The sequence below is a fragment of the Heterocephalus glaber genome, unplaced genomic scaffold (assembly GCF_053883595.1).
Source record: "Heterocephalus glaber isolate CG9 unplaced genomic scaffold, H.glaber_assembly_v1.0 deba00001463, whole genome shotgun sequence".
Classification (NCBI taxonomy): domain Eukaryota; kingdom Metazoa; phylum Chordata; class Mammalia; order Rodentia; family Bathyergidae; genus Heterocephalus; species Heterocephalus glaber.
This window is the reverse complement of record NW_028258310.1, coordinates 5,707,430-5,729,469: the sequence shown is the minus strand read 5'-3', so window position 1 is coordinate 5,729,469 and position 22,040 is coordinate 5,707,430. Positions and strand designations below refer to the sequence as shown.

At 36.3% G+C, this 22,040-nt stretch overlaps 1 protein-coding gene across 6 annotated transcripts in view; it reads right to left on the bottom strand.

Moving 5' to 3' along the window:
• Megf10 (multiple EGF like domains 10) overlaps positions 1 to 22,040 on the bottom strand; it is a 186,287-nt gene that overhangs the window by 84,651 nt on the left and 79,596 nt on the right. For all 6 annotated transcript variants that reach the window (XM_004854449.4, XM_004854448.3, XM_087180555.1 and 3 more), the window contains one exon: positions 2,041 to 2,133. In XM_004854449.4, coding sequence (XP_004854506.2) covers positions 2,041 to 2,133 — 93 coding nt within the window. The remainder of the gene's footprint in view (positions 1 to 2,040; positions 2,134 to 22,040) is intronic.

The following is a 22,040-nucleotide window of genomic DNA, read 5'->3' as shown; positions in this document are numbered from 1 at the left end:
TATAAAGTAAGTTGTTTTAACATTGCCACATACTAGATTACTGTAATGGCACACATTTTGTTTGCAGAATCATCTGGCTAAGCATACACAAATTCATTAATTTTCTAGTTAGGGTAACTGCCACAGACAAAACCCAGGAAGAAAAACCCAGTGTGTGGTTCAGCTCAGAACAGCACTTTCTTTTGTGCTTAAAAAGATATCAGAAATGGTTTCCTCTGAACATCTCTAAAGAATTAAGACATCAGTTCATGCTTATTTATGCTCTGTCCATTATAAAACTGAATTATAGAGAATATCCTTACAGTTGCCTAATTATCATTTTCCAGCATTAAAGCAATATATATTCTCATAATTCTAGAGTCTATGTTCAAAAGTCTATAAACTCTAAAATAAAGTAATAGTTTACTTCCTAGAAGGTCCAAATCAGCTCTAGAGAGACTAAAACACATGTAGGCTTTTGTTTTGCACACACTCTCCTGTCTGACCTTTTAGCTTGAAGTAGGCTGTAGTTTTTAGAAAACAATGTATGAATAAAATTGAAATTCCAGTGTTCTTGCCCCAAATTAGTAACAAACCTTATTTTTTCAAATGAAGAATATATCCACTTTTCCTTTTCCCACTACTTTATAATAATGTTATTTTTCTTCAAAATATCTAGGCAAAACTGATTTTTAAGCTGGAAAAGTTAATGAAAGCAGTTGGTCAGAAGAGGGACCCCAGCCAAATCCCATATCCCAGCCATTCTGCCTCAATGGCATGGGAACAGAATGTCCAATCTCTGCCTGCTTTCCAACAGGAGCAAAACAAACCCTGCAGGACAGTTATCCACTGGAATTTAGAAGCCTTTCAGGAGCGCACACACACACACACACACACACACACACACACACACCCTACCCTACCTAAGGTACAATAAAGAGGCCTTTCAGACAAAGTGTTCTGTACAGACAGCACAAGAGCTTCCTCCTGAGATGCTCAGGGAGAGAGCCAAGAGATCACAAGTTCAAAACAAGTAGTCTTCACAAGGTCAAGAGTAATCTTCCCAGGTCCAAAGTAGGCAAGTAAAAGTCTTAAAACCAGTTTATCTTGACAGCTTAACATACTTTCAGACTAGTCTCAGAACATTATTTGGTAGAAATGAAGTCAAATTTGTGCTGTCATGGGAACCTGCTAATTTTTTAAAACTATTATAAAGTAACATTTTGCGCACTACATTTTGCTGCATTTCCATTTTCTCTCACATTTTTCAAAGCAACAAAAAAGGAAGAAGTAGATACAATTATGCATGCAGCAATTAGTTAAAAAGATGACTTAAATTTTAACACTGAAATTTAGGAAAGTAACTGTACTTCATGACATTCCAACATTTAATCTTTATGATAATGGATACAGGATTAAAGGTACAGTCTTTTATAGTCAAAATATCATCATCTTAGAATTCTAATTCTAGAATAATGAAGACAAATTATATGCTACATTATGGTTTCATTTAACAAGTATCAAAATGTTTGTGAATTTTCATTTATAATGTATCTCCCCAATGTTATCTGAGGACATATGCACTCTTTCCTTCTCAGAATATAGAGACAAATGATACGTTAATACCAAAAAAATACCTATTTTGCTTCTGAGTTAAAATCAACAGGTGGAAAATTTTCATCACCAACAAAATATGGTAGATTAACCAAGTTAAAAGCTGAAGTTAGAATACAACCAAAACTGACTTCTATAAGTAAGGAATCTAAATTCTGGACCCTACTCTAGAAAATGGCACTCATATTCACAGAAGTATGAGTAGCAAATTAATGAAATCTCCATCTTTCCAAGTATTTTTTTAATTCTGTATGTAATACATGTACAGATTAGTTCTGTATGTAATACATGTGCAGATTTAAAAGGAACTGTGTGGATGGGTTGGATGTGGAATCCAGACCATGCTTTGCTTGGGGTGAAGAGGTGAACTGTGGCTCAGGATAATGGGCAGACAAGGTCTATGCAGCACAAACATCCCAAGACAGACAACAGCAGGTGGACACTTACCACTGGAGCAGTTGGTCCCACCCCAGCCAGGCTCACACTGACAGGTGTTTGGAGCGATGCAGCGACCATGGACACATTTATCAGCACAGTGAGCTGTCAGGGAGAAAATCAATCAAGTAAAGAAAGTTGGCACAAGAAAAAGAAATCAACAACACAGCTGTTGCACATCCTAGGCTCAAGTATCACTTAAAAACAACATGCATGGTTGATAATTTTCTTCAATCCACTTCTCAGCCCTCTTACAGTCTGTTGTATAACCAAACAATTCCCTCTCTTATTTTGATATCTCCAAATAAATTCCTCCAGTTCTACTGTTTAATTCTATGACATGCTAAATTAGGAGAAATTTAGGCAAGGAAAATTGCCTAAATTCACTTTTTAAAAAATTATCAATTGGGCCGGGGATTCAGCTCAGTGGTTCCTTCTCTTGCTTTACAAGCGCAAGGACCTGAGTTCGATCCCTGGTACCAAAAAAAAAATAAAAAAATTATCAATGAATATCAATATGTTTTCTTTTTCTTTTCTTTTCCTTTCTTTTCTTTTCTTTTTTTTTTTTGAGAGGAGACTATGCAATGAAACAAAGCACAAAGCAACATATTGGGACTCCAGAATGACAAAGTGGACTGAGGGATAATTCCCTTTATTCCCTTTACAGTCACCAGAAAAAATAGTCACCTTTCTATGTGAACACACTATTCATAACTACGACACAGAAGAATTGCATACCCTTTTTTGTTTAAGGGAATATTTGAAAAATGTCACCCAGATCTCTGGGAAATACTGAATCTCAATCCTCTTTCACTAGTGACTATCTCAGGTGTGAACCAATGTGTGGAGGAAAGGAAGCATCACTGGACACGAGCGGACAGACATCTGAGGACTGGCTCCCAGAGCAGAGTTCAGCTGGCTGACGAAAAAGGGCACCAAAAATACACCGTGCTAAACATTAGGAAGGTCTTCCACACTAGTGCCTCTCACATTGGTTACACACCCTTTAAAATACTTGGGTATTTCAGTACTGTAACTGTAAGAGCAACTTGCAAGAATTCAGATAGAGTCAAACAGTTAAAAATTTTACTTAAGGAGAGGTAAGGTACCCTGTACTTTAGACCTATTTTATAATTAACTTATTATTACAAAAGCAAAATAGGTTTACTTCCCCAACATATAAAATATCCATAAGTTAAATGAATCTTATCTTTAGTTCTACCAACTAGTAACGTTCTTGTGGATGTTGAACCTTTCAGAGTTTTCTCCTATATATTTTTCTCTTAAAAAAGAATAATCATAATTTTCAAATTGCTTTTCTGCTTCATTAAGCAGAAAAAATATTTCCATGTCATCGAATATTTCCTAATACATTTTACCCATAATCGTATGTACAGTGTACACACTTAGTATATATCTACTTCTATATGTATGATATTAAAATGATATTCACTTCTAAGATCTTGATCTTGAACATAAAGAGATACAAGGGAAAGGCATTTCAGATGAAGAAAAAGCAACTGGTAAAAAGGATAACAGAAAAGGGAAATAAATGAAAATGAGAAATTCTGTTTGGTTGTGACGTTTGGAGCAATAGGAAAGGTACAAAAAGACCTTGAAAAACAAGTTAAAATGTTACTGCTTTATCCTGAAAATTAGGTAGGAATAGTCTAATGAAAAATATAAATGTGCTACAAGAAGCCATCAGGTTGAGGACACCACAGAAAAATAAAATGACTGTAAATTACAGGAAATACGAGTTTACTTGCTGTCACCTGAATAATTCTTCAGCACCCCAGTAATTTGGTGAAGGACCCTGGAAAGTTTGGAATTGTGCTCAAAATAACGAGTTCTAAGGAAATACTTGGTGTCCTTGTTATATTTGATTCAGACAATTATAAATTTGATTGTAATTTAAAGCAGAACCTGCTTATAACACATGAACACATGGTCCCTACAATATGCTGACTTAACCTGCAAAGTCCTTACACGTCCACCTCAAGGTTCAATGCCTTCCATCACTGCACGTATATTTCAATTTGTAGATGGCATTCATTTGTAAGGCCATAGCTCTCTGTTGTATCTTTAAAATTTAGGTATGCACACATGTAAAGCCACCAAACTACCAAACTATTTGTGCAAGGCCCAGAGAAATGTCACACAGTCACAGTTGGGGTTTAACAGTGCAGGACTGCCCCAGACACCGTATTACACTGTGTCACATGACAACATGTGCATGAGGGACTCTCACCTCAGAGAGTGACCAGCCCACTTAAACCTGTCAGCACTAGAGGGCTTTATCTCACTTGTCTCATGTACTGATGGCATCTAAGTGTGAAATATAGTTAGTGATCACTTTAGCAATTTCTCCTCCTTCCAGGTACTGAGTTGTTTAAAATTCTGTTTGCAAATCTTTAGAAGTTTTAGAAATTAGATACTGTGTATCTTTAATGTAAAACAAGACTGCTTTAATAGTGTGCATTTAAATCAAAACAGAAATTGGAAGTGGTGGATAATGAAAGAAGAGCCATCCATAGCTTCAAATTTCAAATTTTTGTGTGTATTTAACAATGTAGCTCTCACCAATTAATTTCATTATAAGGAAATATTATAAAGTTAATTTATTAAGGTAATTTTATATTAATAAATTTTTTCTTTATTTGTTTTTAAATCTTAGGAACCCATATAAGAGTCCATATGACAAAAGACTTAATTCTACTATTCGAGAATTTGAAAAGCTCTGGGTTCCTGAATAGCTGGACTTGATGGAAGCAACCTGGGTTTTGTGTCTGTCTGGGATGGGGCTGGCTGGGGAAGATGTTCAGAATACTCTCCAGAGAGGCCTCAAATTTCTGTTCTCCCTTTCTTCTCTTGCCTTTCATTTTGTCTTCATCTTTCTTTTCATTTTATAGTAGTCATCTTCTCTTTTTCTGCCACGAACTACTTCCTTGATATGCACAGTTACCAAAGAGACTTCAGATTAAAATTTTATTTTAGTTGGTTGTGTTACCTTTTAACCACAGGTGACCTCAAATGATTTCCACTAACCCACCTGAGTCAACTGGTAAGAAAGGTAAGACTGAACAAACAAGCATAGCACCTTTGCTCCACTAGAGATAATGTTTATTGAAACAGCTAAATAAATCCATAAGGTAAACATAGGTTCCAGAGGGTTAGGAATCAGAACTGCATATGCTTAGACCTCAATCTAGAGTTTTTTGTTGCTCTTCTGTTGCTAATTCTGGAAGAGGATAATAATTTCTATCTGCAGAATTAAAGAAAACCTGCTTTAGAATGCTTTGAGATCATTGAATAATCATGCAAACGTTCTCATGTTTGGTTGCTGATAGTGCAAACTTTGCATTTTTATGAAAGGAATTTTGAGAAGTCCAGTCAATTACAACAAATGAAATAAATCCTGTGATTGTAATTTTTAAATCTGAATTAGATTTATAAAAATCTTGAGCTAACATCTGACCAAAGCCTGAAACTAAATGTGGATTGATTGATCATTAGCAGAAAATAGATTCATCTGAAAGCTAATTAGGAATTGAAAGAGGAATCTGTTTTCCTAATCATTTCTTTTTCCTTAAAGTTCAAGGCAATAGAATCATCTTTGAGCATTGAATTGTAAAGTCAAATGATGACCTAAATGATGAGAAATATCATTGGGTTGGACTTGCAAGTAAAGAACACAAAATTCTACTTCCTAGATGTGGGAGTTTCACACAGCTTTGGACTCTGTACTCCAGGTGCCATCTTTGCTCCATGCTATTTTCCACCATCTCTGGATTGTCTGTACCCTGCCATAGCCTTTACCCAGTACCCACACTGATGATCAGGTTCTAATAGAAGCAACAGAGAAGAATGGAGCAAGCTACAGCTCTCTTCATGTTCTCTGAGGTCCCAACTCACCATTCTGCAGAAACACCAACTATCACATGTGTGGTGTCACGAACCCTGTCTGGAAGATCAGCTGCACCAGATCCCCACTCAGCCTGGTCTTTCCTCCTTCACCTTTAGGTGCCACCAACTCTAGGTGCTAAGCTTCCATGACTAACAAACTCCAGGGGAAATCAAGGTGGGTTAAATATAGAAAATAGTCATATACAAAATGCCAAAGTGAGCTCGAAAAGAACACAGGAGCAGACATTCACCTTAGTATATGCTCAACAACTTAGATCTCAGAAGGTAGAAAGACCCTTTCTACATGTAGCTGTCCCGTCCGTGGGAGCAGAGAGTAGTTTTATTCCTTATCCACATCCTTTCTTCCAATTGTCTTTTTAAATAAAGACTATTGAAATTAATACTACCTCAGCAAAAATGGCTTATCCAATATTATTTGTTTTCCCACCTATCTTTAAGAAAATCATTAAATATTTTATTCTAAGTTCTCCATTTTTTGAGGCCAAATACAAGGTGAATCTTGACCCACAATTAATACTCTGCTGTAGACACATAAAGCTGCAAGGGGCAGCCAAGGCATCTTCTCCCTTAAGAAGTAGAAGGAAGAGCTGGGGATTTAGCTCAGTGGTTTCTCTGCCTGCTGTGCAAGTGCAAGGACCAGAGTTTGATCCCCAGTACCAGAAAAAAAAAGCAAAAAAAAAAAAAAAAAAAAAGCAGGAAGAAGAGACACTGATGAGAAGAACAGGCCATGTTTTTTGAAGTAAAAGCTGTGGACAGTCTGTCTGCCTGGTGGACAGGTGAGGACTGACACCATGACCCTGGAATCTTCTCTAATTAGGCTCCTGTTTCAGCCTTAGTTCCTAAATCCATTTAAATCCCATTACCAGTGACATGGGCTTCATTCCTTTCACTTGTAAATACTTGGCTTTATCACTGAGAGCCATTAACTACCAAATTGTTTTCTCTTCTGCCACATAGATTTCCCTTTGTACTTACACTTAAGATGGAAAAGAAGGTAAGAGGAAGAATAGGCACCCTAAATACTCCTTTGTAACCAAATTATAATCTCTAAAGATGATGCATACCTATGTCTTAAAGAATATGATATAATAAATTCATTTAAATTAATTTGGAAAATGTCTTTAGGGCCAAAGTATCTCTTGGAAATAACTGCCCAATGGAAACAAATTTCCAGCTAATCCATCTTCCCTCGGATGTTTATTCTGATATTATAAATAAAATTGCTACCACAAGGTTCACTGCAGACAGGAATCACTTGTTTTCATATTTCTAAGTGTTACATTGCAGCCTACTCTTTACCTTTGTTTATAAAAGGGAAAAGAAATTCCCTTTTCCTCAGTATAATGTTAACTGATATACCATGCACATTGCTAGACACTACTGTGATTAAAGGAATCTCTTAGGAACTCTCAGTCTGTAGAAGAAATCAGATGACCACCAAACCCAACATACAGAGCAAAATGCAGGACTAATAACAGAGGTATAAGCAAAATTCTGTAAGAGCACATTGACTCACTCTACTTATATGAGATGCCCAAAGAGGCAACTCTTTTACACAGAAAGTATATTAGTTAGGTTTCTAGGGCTAGGGAAATGTAAGGAGATGGCTAATTAGCACAGGATTTTCTTAATAATGAAAATGTTTGAAAATTGATCACGTGATGCTGTACAATTCTAAATACACTAAATCATTGAATGATATAATTTAAATTGTTGAACTGTACAATATATGAATTATATCTCAAAAATTGTCATAAAAATACTCTGGGAGTTGAGAGAAGGGAGTTCCAGCTGGAGTGAGATCAAGAGGATCTCATGAAAAACAGAACATCTGAGGTTAGGAAGTCACACCTTTATGACAAAGTTTCAGAGAAGAGTGGGCTGCAGTAGTCACATCAAGCTCCATAGTCCTTGTACCGCACCCCCAAAATTGCATGACTTATTGTTTGGGGTCAGGGGCTCTAACCCCACAGCCACCAGTGGTCCACATGCAAGATGTACATGGATAAGTGATCAGGCATAGAAAGAGTAAGAGAATACTAGGCACCTAGGAGTTTGCATGTAGTAAACATAATGGGGGAAGCCATATCTAATATGCTCTTCCTTTTTTCCTGATGAAACTTTCATATTTCGGGCCATGGTTGTACATGTTCGTAGTATATAATGGTTACATTTCCTGTGTGGAGTTGGTACATGCACATAACATATCTTAATTCCTCTTTTCATCCCCTTTCTCTCCTCTCATTCCCCTTCCCTGCATTTTTTGATTCCCTTCCCATTTGGGAAAGGTCTATCTCCCTAATCCCTATTATCTATCTTTCATTTTGCTCTTTATTTATAATTTGGGTTCCTTATGTAAGAGAACCATATGATATTTAAACTTTGTGTGTCTGATTTATTTCACTTAATATTACAGTCTCAAGGTGCATCTGTTTTCCTACACATGACTCAAGTTTATTTTTCTTTATGGCAAAGTAGTACTCTGCAGTGTGTAAAACACATTTTCTTTATCCATTCATTTGTTGATGGACATACAGGCTGCTTCCAAAATTTTATGAATTGTGCTGCTATAAACATGGGTATAGAGACAAGTACAAAAAACTATTAGGAACAATGTCTTTGGAAGACACTGTTAAGTGTTCAATAAATTTGATAATCTAGATGAACTGGAGAAATTGTGAAAGCTTACCCTAGTAGAAATAAATAATATGAATGGACTTACACATTTTAATACAATTAAATTATAGTTAAAAACATTCCATTAAAGAAAATCGCAGTTCTAGAGGACTTCAATAGTGAATTTTATCAAACATTAAAGAAAGAAATAATACTAATTACATAAAAATTCTTCTGAAAAATTGAAGAAGAGGGAATACTCAACTAAAGAGACCAAAATTACCCTAATGCTGAAAACAGCCAAAGATATTTACAGTAAAAGAAAACCACAAACAAGTATCTTTCATTAAGATAGAGGCAAAGATCAACCAAAATTTTAGTGAATTAAATCCAACAATAAATATATAAAAGGGATTAAATTTCATGACCTCATGGGTTTTATCACTGGAATACAAGGTTGGTTTAAAATTTAAAAATCAGCCAATGTATCTCAGCATTTTAACAAACTAAAACAAACCAAAGCATATAATTTCCTCAAAAGGAATTAGGATGTTTTATGCACATGTATCAATTCCTCAAAATTAATGTAATCATGTACTGCAAACATCTACTAATAAATATTTCAAAATTAAATTTAGAAAAGCATTTAGCAAAATCCAATATCCATTTCTGATAAAAGTTCTCTGCAAACTAGAAATGGAAAAGTTTCCTCAACCTGACAAAGAACAAATATGAAAAATCTACTACTAATATTATACTCAAAGATAAAAAAAAATGAATGTTTTCCCTAAGATTTGGAACAAGGCTGCCTGTTTTTATAATTTCTATTCAGCATTATACTGCAGGTAGTAGTGAGAGTAATAAGGCAAGAAAAAGAAATAGCATTTTTCCATATTGGAAAAGAAGACGTAAAACTGCCTTAATTTACAGACTATGTGAACATATGTAATTATTTTGAAAACCTGATGGAATCTACCAAAAAATGCTACTAAAAATAACATGAGACCTTAACAAAGTTTCAAATAAAAATAATATACATAAACTCAATTATACTTCTTTATATAAGCAATAAACAATCAAAAATTAAACTTTAGCCTAGGGCAGTGAAGCTCAGCCAGTCCCAGCACCTGGAAGGAAGCTCCCCCGCTGCCATCCCAAGCTCCTAGGGCAGAGAAGGTGAGCTGTGCAGGTGCCAAAAGCACCCAACACCCGTGGAAATGAGAAGACACATAAACAAGCCTCAAAAACAGACTTCCAGATCACCTACAGCAACCCCAAAGGGAAACGAGATGGAACACTCTGATACTCAACCAGCTGGACTCTCTGAACTGGCAACAAAGGAGGATCTGGGAAAAATGAAATCAGAAATAATTACTCAGATAACAGCAAAGGTTTTGCTCATGGTGCAAGACATGATTAATAAATCTAGAGAGACCCCCGCTGCAGACAGGCAGGTCTGTGCACGCCCTGCCGAGGTTCTGAGTCAAGCGGAAGACACCGAATCCCCCCACTGCAGACAGGCAGCCACCTGATTCCACATTACCAAGGCGCAGAGGACGCCAGATCACCAGACCAAGGTACTGAGTCCCACTGTTCCTGGCCCAGAGGTAGGGGCTTCTAAGCCGTTGTGCCACTGCTCCTGGTCCAGAGGAAGGGGCTTCCCGGTCAACATTCCTCGCACTGCTCCCAGCCCAGAGGAAAGGGCTTTTGGGCCACCTTCTGTCCCGCTGCTCCTGGACCAGAGGAAGGGGTTTCCCAGCCACCATCCCTCCGGCTGCTCCCAGCCCACAGGAAAGTAATTTTGGGTCACCATCCCTACCGCTGCTCCCGGCCCCTGTCCCACCTCACCCAGCACAGAGGAGGTAATCCGTGCAGTCACTAACAGCCCCCCACCCCAGGCAATATGAGAAAACACATAAATAAGTCTTAAAACCAGACTTCCAGATCTCCTACAGCAACCCCAAAGGGAAATGAGATGGAACACTCTGATACTCAACCACCTGGACCCACTGAACTGGCAACAAAAGGGGATCTGGAAAAAATGAAATCAGAAATAATTTCTCAGATAACAGGAGAAATTGTGCCCCTAGTGCAAGACATGATTAATAAATCTAGAGAGGAGCTGAGGAACATGAGGGAATCCCAACATAAGAAACAAATGGAATCCATAAAACAGATGCAAATAGACTTCCAGGACATGAAAAACTCCATTGAAAGTCTACACAGCACAATGAGCCAATGTGATGACAGAATTTCAGATATAGAAGATAAGATTGCAATTAATGACCAGGAAAAGAAAAATTGCTTCAAAATTATAAGGGATCATGAGAAATCAATCCAGCAGCTGCTAGATGATGCAAAAAAGATTAACGTAAGACTGATTGGAATCAATGAAGAAACAGGAGAGAGTGCAGATGACATAAAAAAAATCTCTTCACAGAAATAATGGCAGAAAACTTCCCAAGCAGGGGAAAAGAGCTTGACATACAGATAAGTGAGGCATATAGGACTCCAAATAGCCTTGAACAAAAAAAGTCTACACATAGGCATATAACTGTTAAGATTCCAGAAACACAAGAGAAGAACAAAGTTCTCCAAACAGTCAGAGAAAAGAAACAAATCACATACAAACGAAAGCCCATCAGAATCACAGCAGACTTCTCAACACAAACCCTCAAGGCAAGAAGAACTTGGAGTAACATATTCCAAGCCCTAAAAGAAAACCGCCTCCAACCCAGATTGATGTACCCTGCAAAACTATCTTTCAAAATGGATGGAGAAATAAGATACTTTCATGACAAAGAGCACCTTAGGAACTTCGTGAATACCAAACCAGCACTCCAAAGAATTTTACACAATAGCCTAGGAACAGATGTTGAGGATCACAACCCCAGGAAGCAAAGCAGAATGAACCCATCTGGCATGACAAGAAATTAAATGGAAAGGGGGAGAACACAACAAAAAGAAAAAGTCATGGCAATGACAAGTCAATATGTTTCAGTTATAACCATCAACATTAATGGTCTCAATTCACCACTCAAAAGAAATAGACTGGCAGAATGGGTCAAGAAGCAAAATCCAACAATATGCTGCATACAAGAAACACACATAATTCAAAAGGAAACTCATACACTGAAAGTTAAAGGGTGGAAAACAATACTGCATGTGACAGGAACCCAAAGAAAAGCAGGAGTAGCTATCCTCTTGGCAGATCAAGTAGATTTCAAACCAACACTAATTAAGAGAGATGAAGAAGGAAACTACATCCTTGTAAAGGGAAGAATCCAAGAGGAAGAGATGACAATCATAAATATCTATGCACCAAACACTAGTGCACCCAACTATATAAAACAAATACTAACGGACATGAAAAGTCATATATGCACTAATACAAATGTACTGGGGGACCTCAACACCCCACTGTCACAAATAGAGAGATCAACTAGACTAAAAATAAGTAATGAAATACTAGAACTCAATTGAACTCTTGAACAAATGAATTTAACAGATGTTTACAGAGTCTTCCACCCCAAAAAATCAGAACACACATTCTTCTCAGCTGCACATGGGTCATTCTCAAAAATAGACTACATCCTCACACACAGAACATGTTTAAGTAAGTGCAAAGGAACTGAAGTTATCCCCTGTATATTATCAGACCATAGTGCAATGAAATTGGAGATCCAGAGCAAAAGAAACAAAAAATTTCATAAACACATGGAAAGTGAACAACACACTTCTGAATAACCAATGGGTCACAGAGGAAATTACAGAAGAAATCAGACAGTTCCTTCAATTAAATGCCAATGACAATACAACATATCGGAATTTATGGGACACAATAAAAGCAGTCTTACGAGGGAAATTCATAGCAGTGAAAACGCATATTAGGAAAACAGAACAATCCCAATTAAACAACCTGATGTTGAACCTCAAGCTTCTAGAAAAAGAAGAGCAGGACAACCCCAAAGCTCATACAAGGGAGGAAATTATAAAGATCAGAGGAGAAATCAATGCAATGGAGACTAAGAGAACAATACAAAAAATTCAATGAAGCCAAGAGTTGTTTCTGTGAAAGAATTAACAAAACTGACAAACCTTTAGCCAACCTTTTCAGAAAAAGGAAAGAAAAGGACCAAATCCATGCAATTAGGAATGAAAAGGGTGAAATGACAACAGACCCAGCAGAAATCCAGAGGATCATCAATACCTACTTCCAGAACCTATACGCCAGTAAGATGGACAACACAGAAGAAATGGACAGATTCCTAGATACATATGAATTACCAAAGTTGAACGAAGAAGACCTAAGAATTCTGAACAACCCAATATCAACCAATGAAATTGAAAATGTAATTAAAAACTTATCACCTAAGAAAAGCCCGGGCCCTGATGGCTTCACTGCTGAATTCTATAAGACATTTAGGGAGGAACTGCTGCCACTACTGTTTAAACTCTTCAATGAAATTGAAAGGGAAGCAATACTCCCAAATTCATTCCTGGAAGCAAGCATCACCTTGATCCCCAAAGCAGAGAAAGGCCCAACTGAAAAAGAGAACTATAAGCCAATCTCACTAATGAACATAGATGCAAAAATCCTTAATAAGATACTGGCAAACAGAATGCAGATCATCAAGAAGATCATACACCCTGATCAAGTGGGATTCATCACAGGGATGCAGGGATGGTTCAATATACGAAAAGCAATCAATGTAATACACTATATCAATAGAGCCAATGACAAAAATCATATGATTATCTCCATAGATGCAGAAAAAGCATTTGACAAAATCCAACATGCATTTATGATAAAAACCCTACAAAAAATTGGAATAGATGGTCTCTACCTCAAACTGATAGAAGCCATCTATGAAAAACCAACAGCCAATATCATACTAAATGGTCAAAAACTGAAATCCTTCACAGTAAAATCAGGAACAAGACAAGGATGTCCACTATCACCACTCTTGTTCAATATAGTTCTGGAAACATTAGCCACGGCAATTAGACAAGAGAAAGAAATAAAAGGTATAAAGATAGGAAATGAAGAAGTCAAATTGTCATTATTTGCAGATGACATGATACTCTATATAGAAGACCCCAAGAACTCCACCAAAAGTCTTCTAGACATAATAACCAAATTCAGTCAAGTAGCTGGTTACAAGGTCAACACATAAAAATCAATAGCTTTCCTCTACACCAATGACAGACTCACTGAGAGAGAAATAGGGCAAATAATTCCTTTCACAATAGCATCCAAAAAACTGAAATACCTAGGAATCATCCTAACAAAAGAAATCCAAGACCTCTTCTCCGAAAACTATGGCACTCTGAAAAGAGAGATTGAAGATGATATCAGAAAATGGACAGACATCCCCTGCTCCTGGGTAGGAAGGATTAATATAGTGAAAATGGCCATACTTCCAAAACTGCTATATAGATTTAATGCAATTCCAAGTGAGATCCCACCAGCATACTTCATGGACCTCAAGAAAACAATGCAAAAATTCATTTAGAACAAGAAGAGACCCAGAATAGCAAAAGCAATTCTAGGTAACAGAGACATGGCAGGGGGTATCACAATCCCCAACCTGCAACTCTACTACAAAGCTACTGAGATAAAAACAGCATGGTACTGGCAAAGAAACAGACTTGAGGACCAGGGGAACAGATTAGAAGATGCAGAAACAATGACAGACACACTCAGTCATTTCATCTTAGACAAAGGAGCCAAACACCCTCACTGGAGGAAAGATAGCCTCTTTAATAAATGGTGCTGGAAAAATTGGGCTTCAACTTGCCAAAGATTAAAACTAGACCTGTATCTCTCACCATGCACTAAACTAAAATCAAAATGGATTAAAGATCTAAATATTAAATAGAAACTCTGAACCAGTTGGAACAGAGGGTAGGTAGAACCCTTGAAGGCATCGGTGTAGGAAAAGATTTTATGAACAAAACCTCAGTTGCCTGTGAACTAGCACAAACAATCAACAAATGGGATCTCTTCTTATTAAAAAGCTTCTGCACAGCAAGAGAAACCACCAGCAGTGTGAAGAGACAACCCACAATGTGGGAAAAAATCTTCACCTGCTCTTCCTCAGACAAAGGTCTACTATCTCGAATCTATAAAGAACTTGAAAAGATCAGACCTCCCAAATTTAAAGACCCAATCCAAAAATGGGCATCTGAAATGAACAGACATTTCTCACACAAAGAAGTAGAAATAGCAAATAAATACAGGAAAAAATGTTCAACGTCACTGGTCATTCGAGAGATGCAAATGAAAACAACACTGAGATTCCACTTCACTCCAGAAAGAATGGCTACTATCATGAAATCAACCAATAACAAATGCTGGTGGGGCTGTGGGGAAAGAGGAACCCTGCTCCACTGCTGATGGGAGTGTAGACTGGTGCAACCACTGTGGAAATCAGTATGGAGATACCTCAAAGAACTAGAACTGGAAATCCCATTTGACCCTGCTATTCCACTGCTGGGGATTTTCCCCAAAGAATTAAAAGAATCATACCACAGTGATAGATGTGCACCCATGTTCATAGCAGCACAGTTTGTAATAGCTAAAACTTGGAAACAGCCCAAATGCCCCTCAACTGGAGACTGGATAAAGAAAATGTGGTTTTTTTATAAAATGGAATACTACTCAGCCATAAAAAATGAGAAATTAGAGACATTTATAGCTAAGTGGATGCACATGGAGGCAATACTCTTAAGTGAAATAAATAGGACACAGATGTGTAAATACTGAATAGTTTCTCTGGTGTGAGAAACTGAAAGTGTAAATAAGGACTAAATGTATAATAGGTCATGTGAAATAGGAAGAAAAGGGGCAAAGGGGAAGGAAGTGGGAGGGCTAAGGGAAAGGATAGAAGGGAATGGGATTAATAGGAGAAAATGGAAAAATAGGAACAAAATCTTTGTAAATAGGGAGGGCTGGAGGGGTTGAAGGGAGGGCTGGGCAAAGGTGAAAAACAAGAACCAAGAGAGACTATGTAAAGGTGAAAATTTCCAATGATGAATGTCATTATATTGTATACCTAATATGTACCAATGATTAGAATGAATAATCGATAATGTAAAATAGGAAGAAAAGGTCCAAAGGGGTAGGGGTAGTCGGAGGCATGGGAAAGGAAAGAAGGGAAATGAGAACATGATGAGAAATGGAAAAAATAGAAATAAAGTCTTTGTAAATAGGGAAGGGTGGAGGGCGTGAAGGGAGGGCTAGGAATGGGGAAAAAATAAGAACCAAGATGCATTATATAAAGGTACAATTCCCAATGAGAAATGTAATTGTGTTGTATACCTACAATGTACCAATAAAAGAATTTAATACAATAAACAAATAAATAAATAAATAAATCTAGAGAGGACACAGATAATAAGATAGAGGATCTGAGGAACATGATGGAATCCCAACATAGGAAACAAATGGAATCCATAAAACAGATGCAAACAGATTTCCAAGAGATTAAAAACTCCTTCGAAAGTCTGCAGAGCAGAATGAACCACTGTGAGGATAGAATTTCACATATAGAAGATAAGATTGCAATTAGTGAACTGGAAAAGAAAAATTGCTTTAAAATTGTAAGGGAACATGAGAAATCAATCCAGCAGCTGCTAGATGATGCAAAGAAGAATAACATAAGACTGATTGGAGTCAATGAAGAAACAGGAGAGAGTGCAGATGACATAAAAATCTCTTCACAGAAGTGATGGCAGAAAACTTCCCAAGAAGGGGAAAAGAACTTGATATACAGATAAGTGAGGCATATAGGACTCCAGCTAGGCTTAGTCAAAAAAAATCTACACATAGGCATATAATAGTTAGGATTCCAGAAATCCAACAGAAGAATAAAATTCTCCAAGCAGTGAGAGAAAAGAAACAAATCACATACAAAGGAAAGCCCATCAGAATCACAGCAGACTTCTCAATGCAAACCCTCAAGGCAAGAAGAGCTTGGAGTGATGTATTTCAAGCCCTAAAGGAAAACAGCCTCCAACCCACATTGATGTTCCCTGCAAAACTATCTTTCAAACTTGATGGAGAAATAAGATACTTTCATGATAAAGAGCTCCTCAAGAACTTCATGAATACCAAACCCGCACCCCAAAAAATTTTAGACAATACCCTAGGAAAAGACAATGAGGACCACAACACCAGGAAACCCAGCAGAATGAATCTATTGGGCATGGACAAATTAAACGCAAAGTAGGAGAATCCAACAAAAAGAAAAAGTCATGACAAGGCTTTTAAAATTTTTTAACCTCATCTCCCTAATGAGTGTATAATTCAATCTTATTATTGTGCTGATCAGTATTTTTCTCATTCTAGAGTTGCACACCTTTCCTTGTGCTATACTGGCTATTTATCATCTTCTTATGTCTACATTTTAATTGGGTTGTCTATTAATGAGCTCTAAGAATTCTTTATATATTCTGCTCATAGGTTATATGCATTGTAAATATGGTCTGTTTGAGGACTACTTTTCATTTTAATGATTTCATTTAAAGTTCTAAATATTGATGGAATCTCATTTATCCATTTTTTTCTTTTATACATCATGTCTTTTTTATACGGGGTAGTTCTTTCCTACCCTGAATTCATAAACATTTTCCCTTATAATTTCCTCTTAAAGGTTCATACTTTTAGGCTTTCATATTTAGGTTCATAGATCCCTTCAAGTTATTTTCATGTATGGAAATAAAGGGTTGAGGTTAACTTTTATATATGATACCAGGTGTTCTAGTGCCATTTGCTGAAAACACTATCTCTTCCTCGGCTCTTGAATTGAGTTTATATTCTATAAAATGCTAATGTTAAATAATCTTTCAAAACTCAGTGGACTACATATGTGTGGTTCTATTTCTAGATTCTCTGTTTTATTCCAATGATCTATATGTCTTTCCTTACACCAACACTGCCTTGATTACTGTAGCTTTAGAAGAAGTCTTAAAATTAGGTACTAAACGTCTTCCAACACTGTTTTTGTTTTTGTTTTTGGCTTTTTTTGGGTCCTTTGTACTCCTACATAACTTTTAAATTTCAATATCCAATTCTTCATTTATAGCAAGTATACACAGACCTGAATTTTTATATATATCTTGTGTTTTCTAATCCTGCTACATTCAAGTACAAGTTCTAGGGGCTCCTAGAGATTTCTTAGTATTTTCTCTGTAGATGATCATTTCATCTACATATAAAGATTTTGCTCCTGCCATGCCAATCCTATCCTAGTTGTGTCATTTTATTGCCAAACTATTTTGGTTTAGACCTATGTTTCAAAGTCTAATGGACAGATGAAGAGTAGGCATATATGTCCTTGTTCCCCACTTTAGGGAGAAAGCATTGTATCGTCTCCATTCATAGGAGTTTTTGTTGGAAGTATGGAGTACATGTCTTTGATCTGTTGAGAAGGTTCTGTTCTACTTCTAGTCTGCTGATAGCTTTTACCATGAACAGCTGTAGAATTTAGTCTAATACTTTTTCTCCAACTAATGACAGGATCATATGGCTTTCTCCTTTCCTCTGTTAAAATGATTACTTTTGGGGTGGATCTTCCAAAGCTGAACCAACACTGCCATCTGTATAATAAAACCACTTTCTACACACTGCCAAAAAAAAATTAAACTTTAAAAACCACTTACAATAACATCAAAAATATGTAATATTTAGAGATAAATATAACCAGATATGTGAAAGATGTGTGCACTAAAAACTAGCAACATTGCTGAGAATTAAAGAAAAACTGAATAAAACCATCAGCCAACTTGAACTATTTGGTATTTATAAAACACAACACCTAACCACAGAATAATACACTTATTTAAGATATTAAATACTAAGGCAGACCACTTATTAGTCAGATGATTCAACATTATTATCAGATTTCCTCCAGATAGATCTATAGATTCAATGCAATACTAATCAAAATCCCAGAAGCTTTTTCTAAGAATCTGACAAGCTGATTTAAAATTCATATGTGAATCCAAAGTACCTGGAATAGTTAAAACAACTTTATAAAAGAAAAACAAACTTGGAGGACTAATGGTACATGATTTCAAGATTTATTCTAAAGATACTGTAATCAAAACATTATAAACACAGACAAATAGATCAATGAAACAGAATAGTGAATCTAGAAAAAAAATCACACAACACAGACAACTGCTTTTTGATAAAAGAACAAAAGCAGCTCAGGGAAGAAAGAAGTCTTAACAATGCTGAGAAAATTGTATATCCATAGGGCAAATAAACTTAAGTATATATTCTCACAACTCATACAAAATTAACTCAAAATGAATCAAAGATCTTAATTTTTAAAACGTGAAACTTTAAAAACTCTATTAAAAAAAAAGTAGTGAAAAAAACCTTTGTGACCTTTGAGTTGGGTAAAGAATTCCTATATTTGGAACCAAAAACATAATCTTCAAGAGAACAAGTTAATAAATTTGTCCATCAAAATTATAAACTTCTGCTCTTCAAAAACACCATTAAGGGAATGAAAAGATAAATCACATACTAGAAAAAATGTTTTCAATAAACCAATCTGTTAAACAATTTGTATCTAGAATATATAAAGAACATCCAAGAAACAGCGAACAATGAAAAGCTCTATAATGAAGAGAAAGAAAGAAAGAGAGAGAGAGAGAGAAAGAAAGAAAGAAAGAAAGAAAGAAAGAAAGAAAGAAAGAAAGAGCAAAGGATTTTAACACTTCACCAAAGAAGATATACTAAGGGCAAATAAGCTCATGAGAAAATGCTCACCATCATTAGTCACTACAACATTGTAAATTAAAATCACAATAAGGTATAATAGTACATCTACTTGGATACATCTATACAGCTACTTGAATGACTGTAAAAGACTGACAATAGCAAGTGTTGGCAAGGATTTGGAGAAATTGGAACTGTCATACATTACCAAGGAGAATGTAAAATGGGGAACCATTTTGGAAAAGTTTGGCAGTTCTTAAAACATTGACAGACATTGAGTTACTTAACAGTTTTTAGTTATCATAAGTAAAGCAGCTCTGAACATCTTTGTCTAAATGCCAAATGACTTAGCCATCCCATTGCAAGTATTACCCAAAATAAATAAGAAATATGTGCATATACAGGCTTGTACATAAGTTTTCAGGGCAACTCTTTTGCAATCAAAAACTTGAAATAATCCAGATGTGTATATATATATATATTTATATATAAATATATACATATATATGTGTATATATATATGAATAAATAAATTGTGGTATATATACCTAATAGAATATTATTCAGAAATAAAAAGGAATGGACTAATGACGCACAGGACAATGTGGATGAATCTCAAAAATGATTATGTCAGTGTAAAAGTATACAGTATGATTCCAGGTGCATAAAGCATTAATCTAGAAGAGAGGAAATCAAATCAGTAGTTGTCTAAGGAAGAAGGGGAGGGGAGAAGTGGATGAAAGGAATGACAGCGAGGTTGTGAGGAAGTGCTTGTATGTGATAAGTTCACTATAGTGATCGAGGTAAGAAATTCATGGTTGTGTATATCAATTCTTAGCAAACTGTACATTGAAATATGTACGTCTTATGTTGTATCAATTTTATTGCAATAAATCTGTTTCAAAAGCACTATAATGTAAGGAGAACTTCCAGAGAAGAGCAAAGAGCTCTCTATATGTACAAAATAAGGGCAGAGAAAAAATAAATTGAGCTAACATTAAAATACTACACAACTTTGCAATTTCATTAAGAGTCTGTAGCTAATGAGTAATGAACTCTCCAAATGCCTGGGAAGGCTTTGGCTTTAGACTCTCTCAAGAAATATATTTGGGGAAGTGATAGTATTAAAAAGATGACAATCTGACGTTCTACAAAGCTTTTCCTCTATAAACTAAATAACTTGTACTGGACAAAATACAGTCTGTGTTGAATAGGCCATTGTAATGGATCCCACACAAGGGATTGAAATACCATCTGTGGAGCACATAATCCTATTCATTTATTTGAAAATGGAAAGATTTTTAGTTTAATTCTACACTTATATAGGCATTTCTGTTTTGGCCACAACTCTCTCATTGAGTCTGTTTAGGCTGAATAAGATTTAAATAACATAAGTAACATGATCCTAATGAACCACAGTTTCAAAACAGTAACAAACACTAGAATAAACTCTGGTCTAAGTAGAAATTCCTAACAACTCAGCCTACAAAAGTCTGATAATAAAACTGCAAATTGATTCAGTTTGAGAAGGATGTAAAAATTGTCCACATGCTGTTTAGAGATGAGACCAGGAGGAAGGTTCTTCCATCTGGGACAAATTATTCTCTCCTGGTCCTGACATGTGTGAGTCTACAAAGAAAGCATGATGATTCCACAGGAAGTATTATGCCAGGCCCGTCTGTTTTTAGAATGGCATTTCTCTTGGTCTGACCACTCTCAGAGGAGCCATAGGATTCTTCCAAAACTGTTCTTTCCCACAAGCATGTTTTCCACCACATGGCATTTCCCCCCCACTTGCCCTGTTTCATTTTGCTGACACTTCTTTCCAGACACTTTGCTCCCAATTATCCAATACATCAGAGCCACATGTCAATAATAAAGTCAGACGTTGGGAAAGCTGAGGGGGAAGTGAGGTCATATTTGAGGTTATCACTTTCCCACTTAATCTTCTTGCCCTTTTCCCTCCTTAATGCTGGCCCCTGGACACATCTTTTGGGATTCAGGTGCCCTCATGCTCTTTGCATGATCCTTTCATGTCTAGACCAGCTTGAGAATAAATGAAGTCCTCCATGCCCACGGGCCACTGACTGATAACAACAGCTAAGGTTATTTCCCTTGACTAGAATCTTTGTATTTCATTTTAGAAGCCTTATGCCAAATGTTTAAAGTAAGCCATAGAACTTCTTCAAAAGGGAAAGAGAAAGCAAGATACAAGAACTTTGCTACTAAAATGTCCCACCAAAAAACAGAGTACAAACTCAAATGCCCAAGGGGCCAGATGGATGGACTATTTAAAGGAGCACTGCATGTCAGGTAGATCCTGGGAGGTTCAGAGGGCATTTGCTCACTAAAGCTGCAGCTGCCTTCAGGCTCCTGTCTACTGTCACAGAGTAATGTCAAGCCAGTGTTTCCAATACACAAATATAAAACTTAAAACTGAGAAACTACTAGAAAAACACATAAGGAAAATACTTCAAGATATAGGCACAGGCAACAACTTTCTGAATAGGATTCCAATAGCTCAAGAACTAATAGAAAGAACAGACAAATGGAATTACATCAAATTAAAAAGCATCTACATAGCAAAGGAAACAACAGAGTGAAGAGACAGCCTATAGAATGGGAAAAAATCTTTGCCAGCTGCTCTTCTGACTGAGGATTAATATCTAGACTATCTAAAGAATTCAAAAATCTGAACTCCAAAAGAACAAGTAATACAATCAAAAAATGGGCA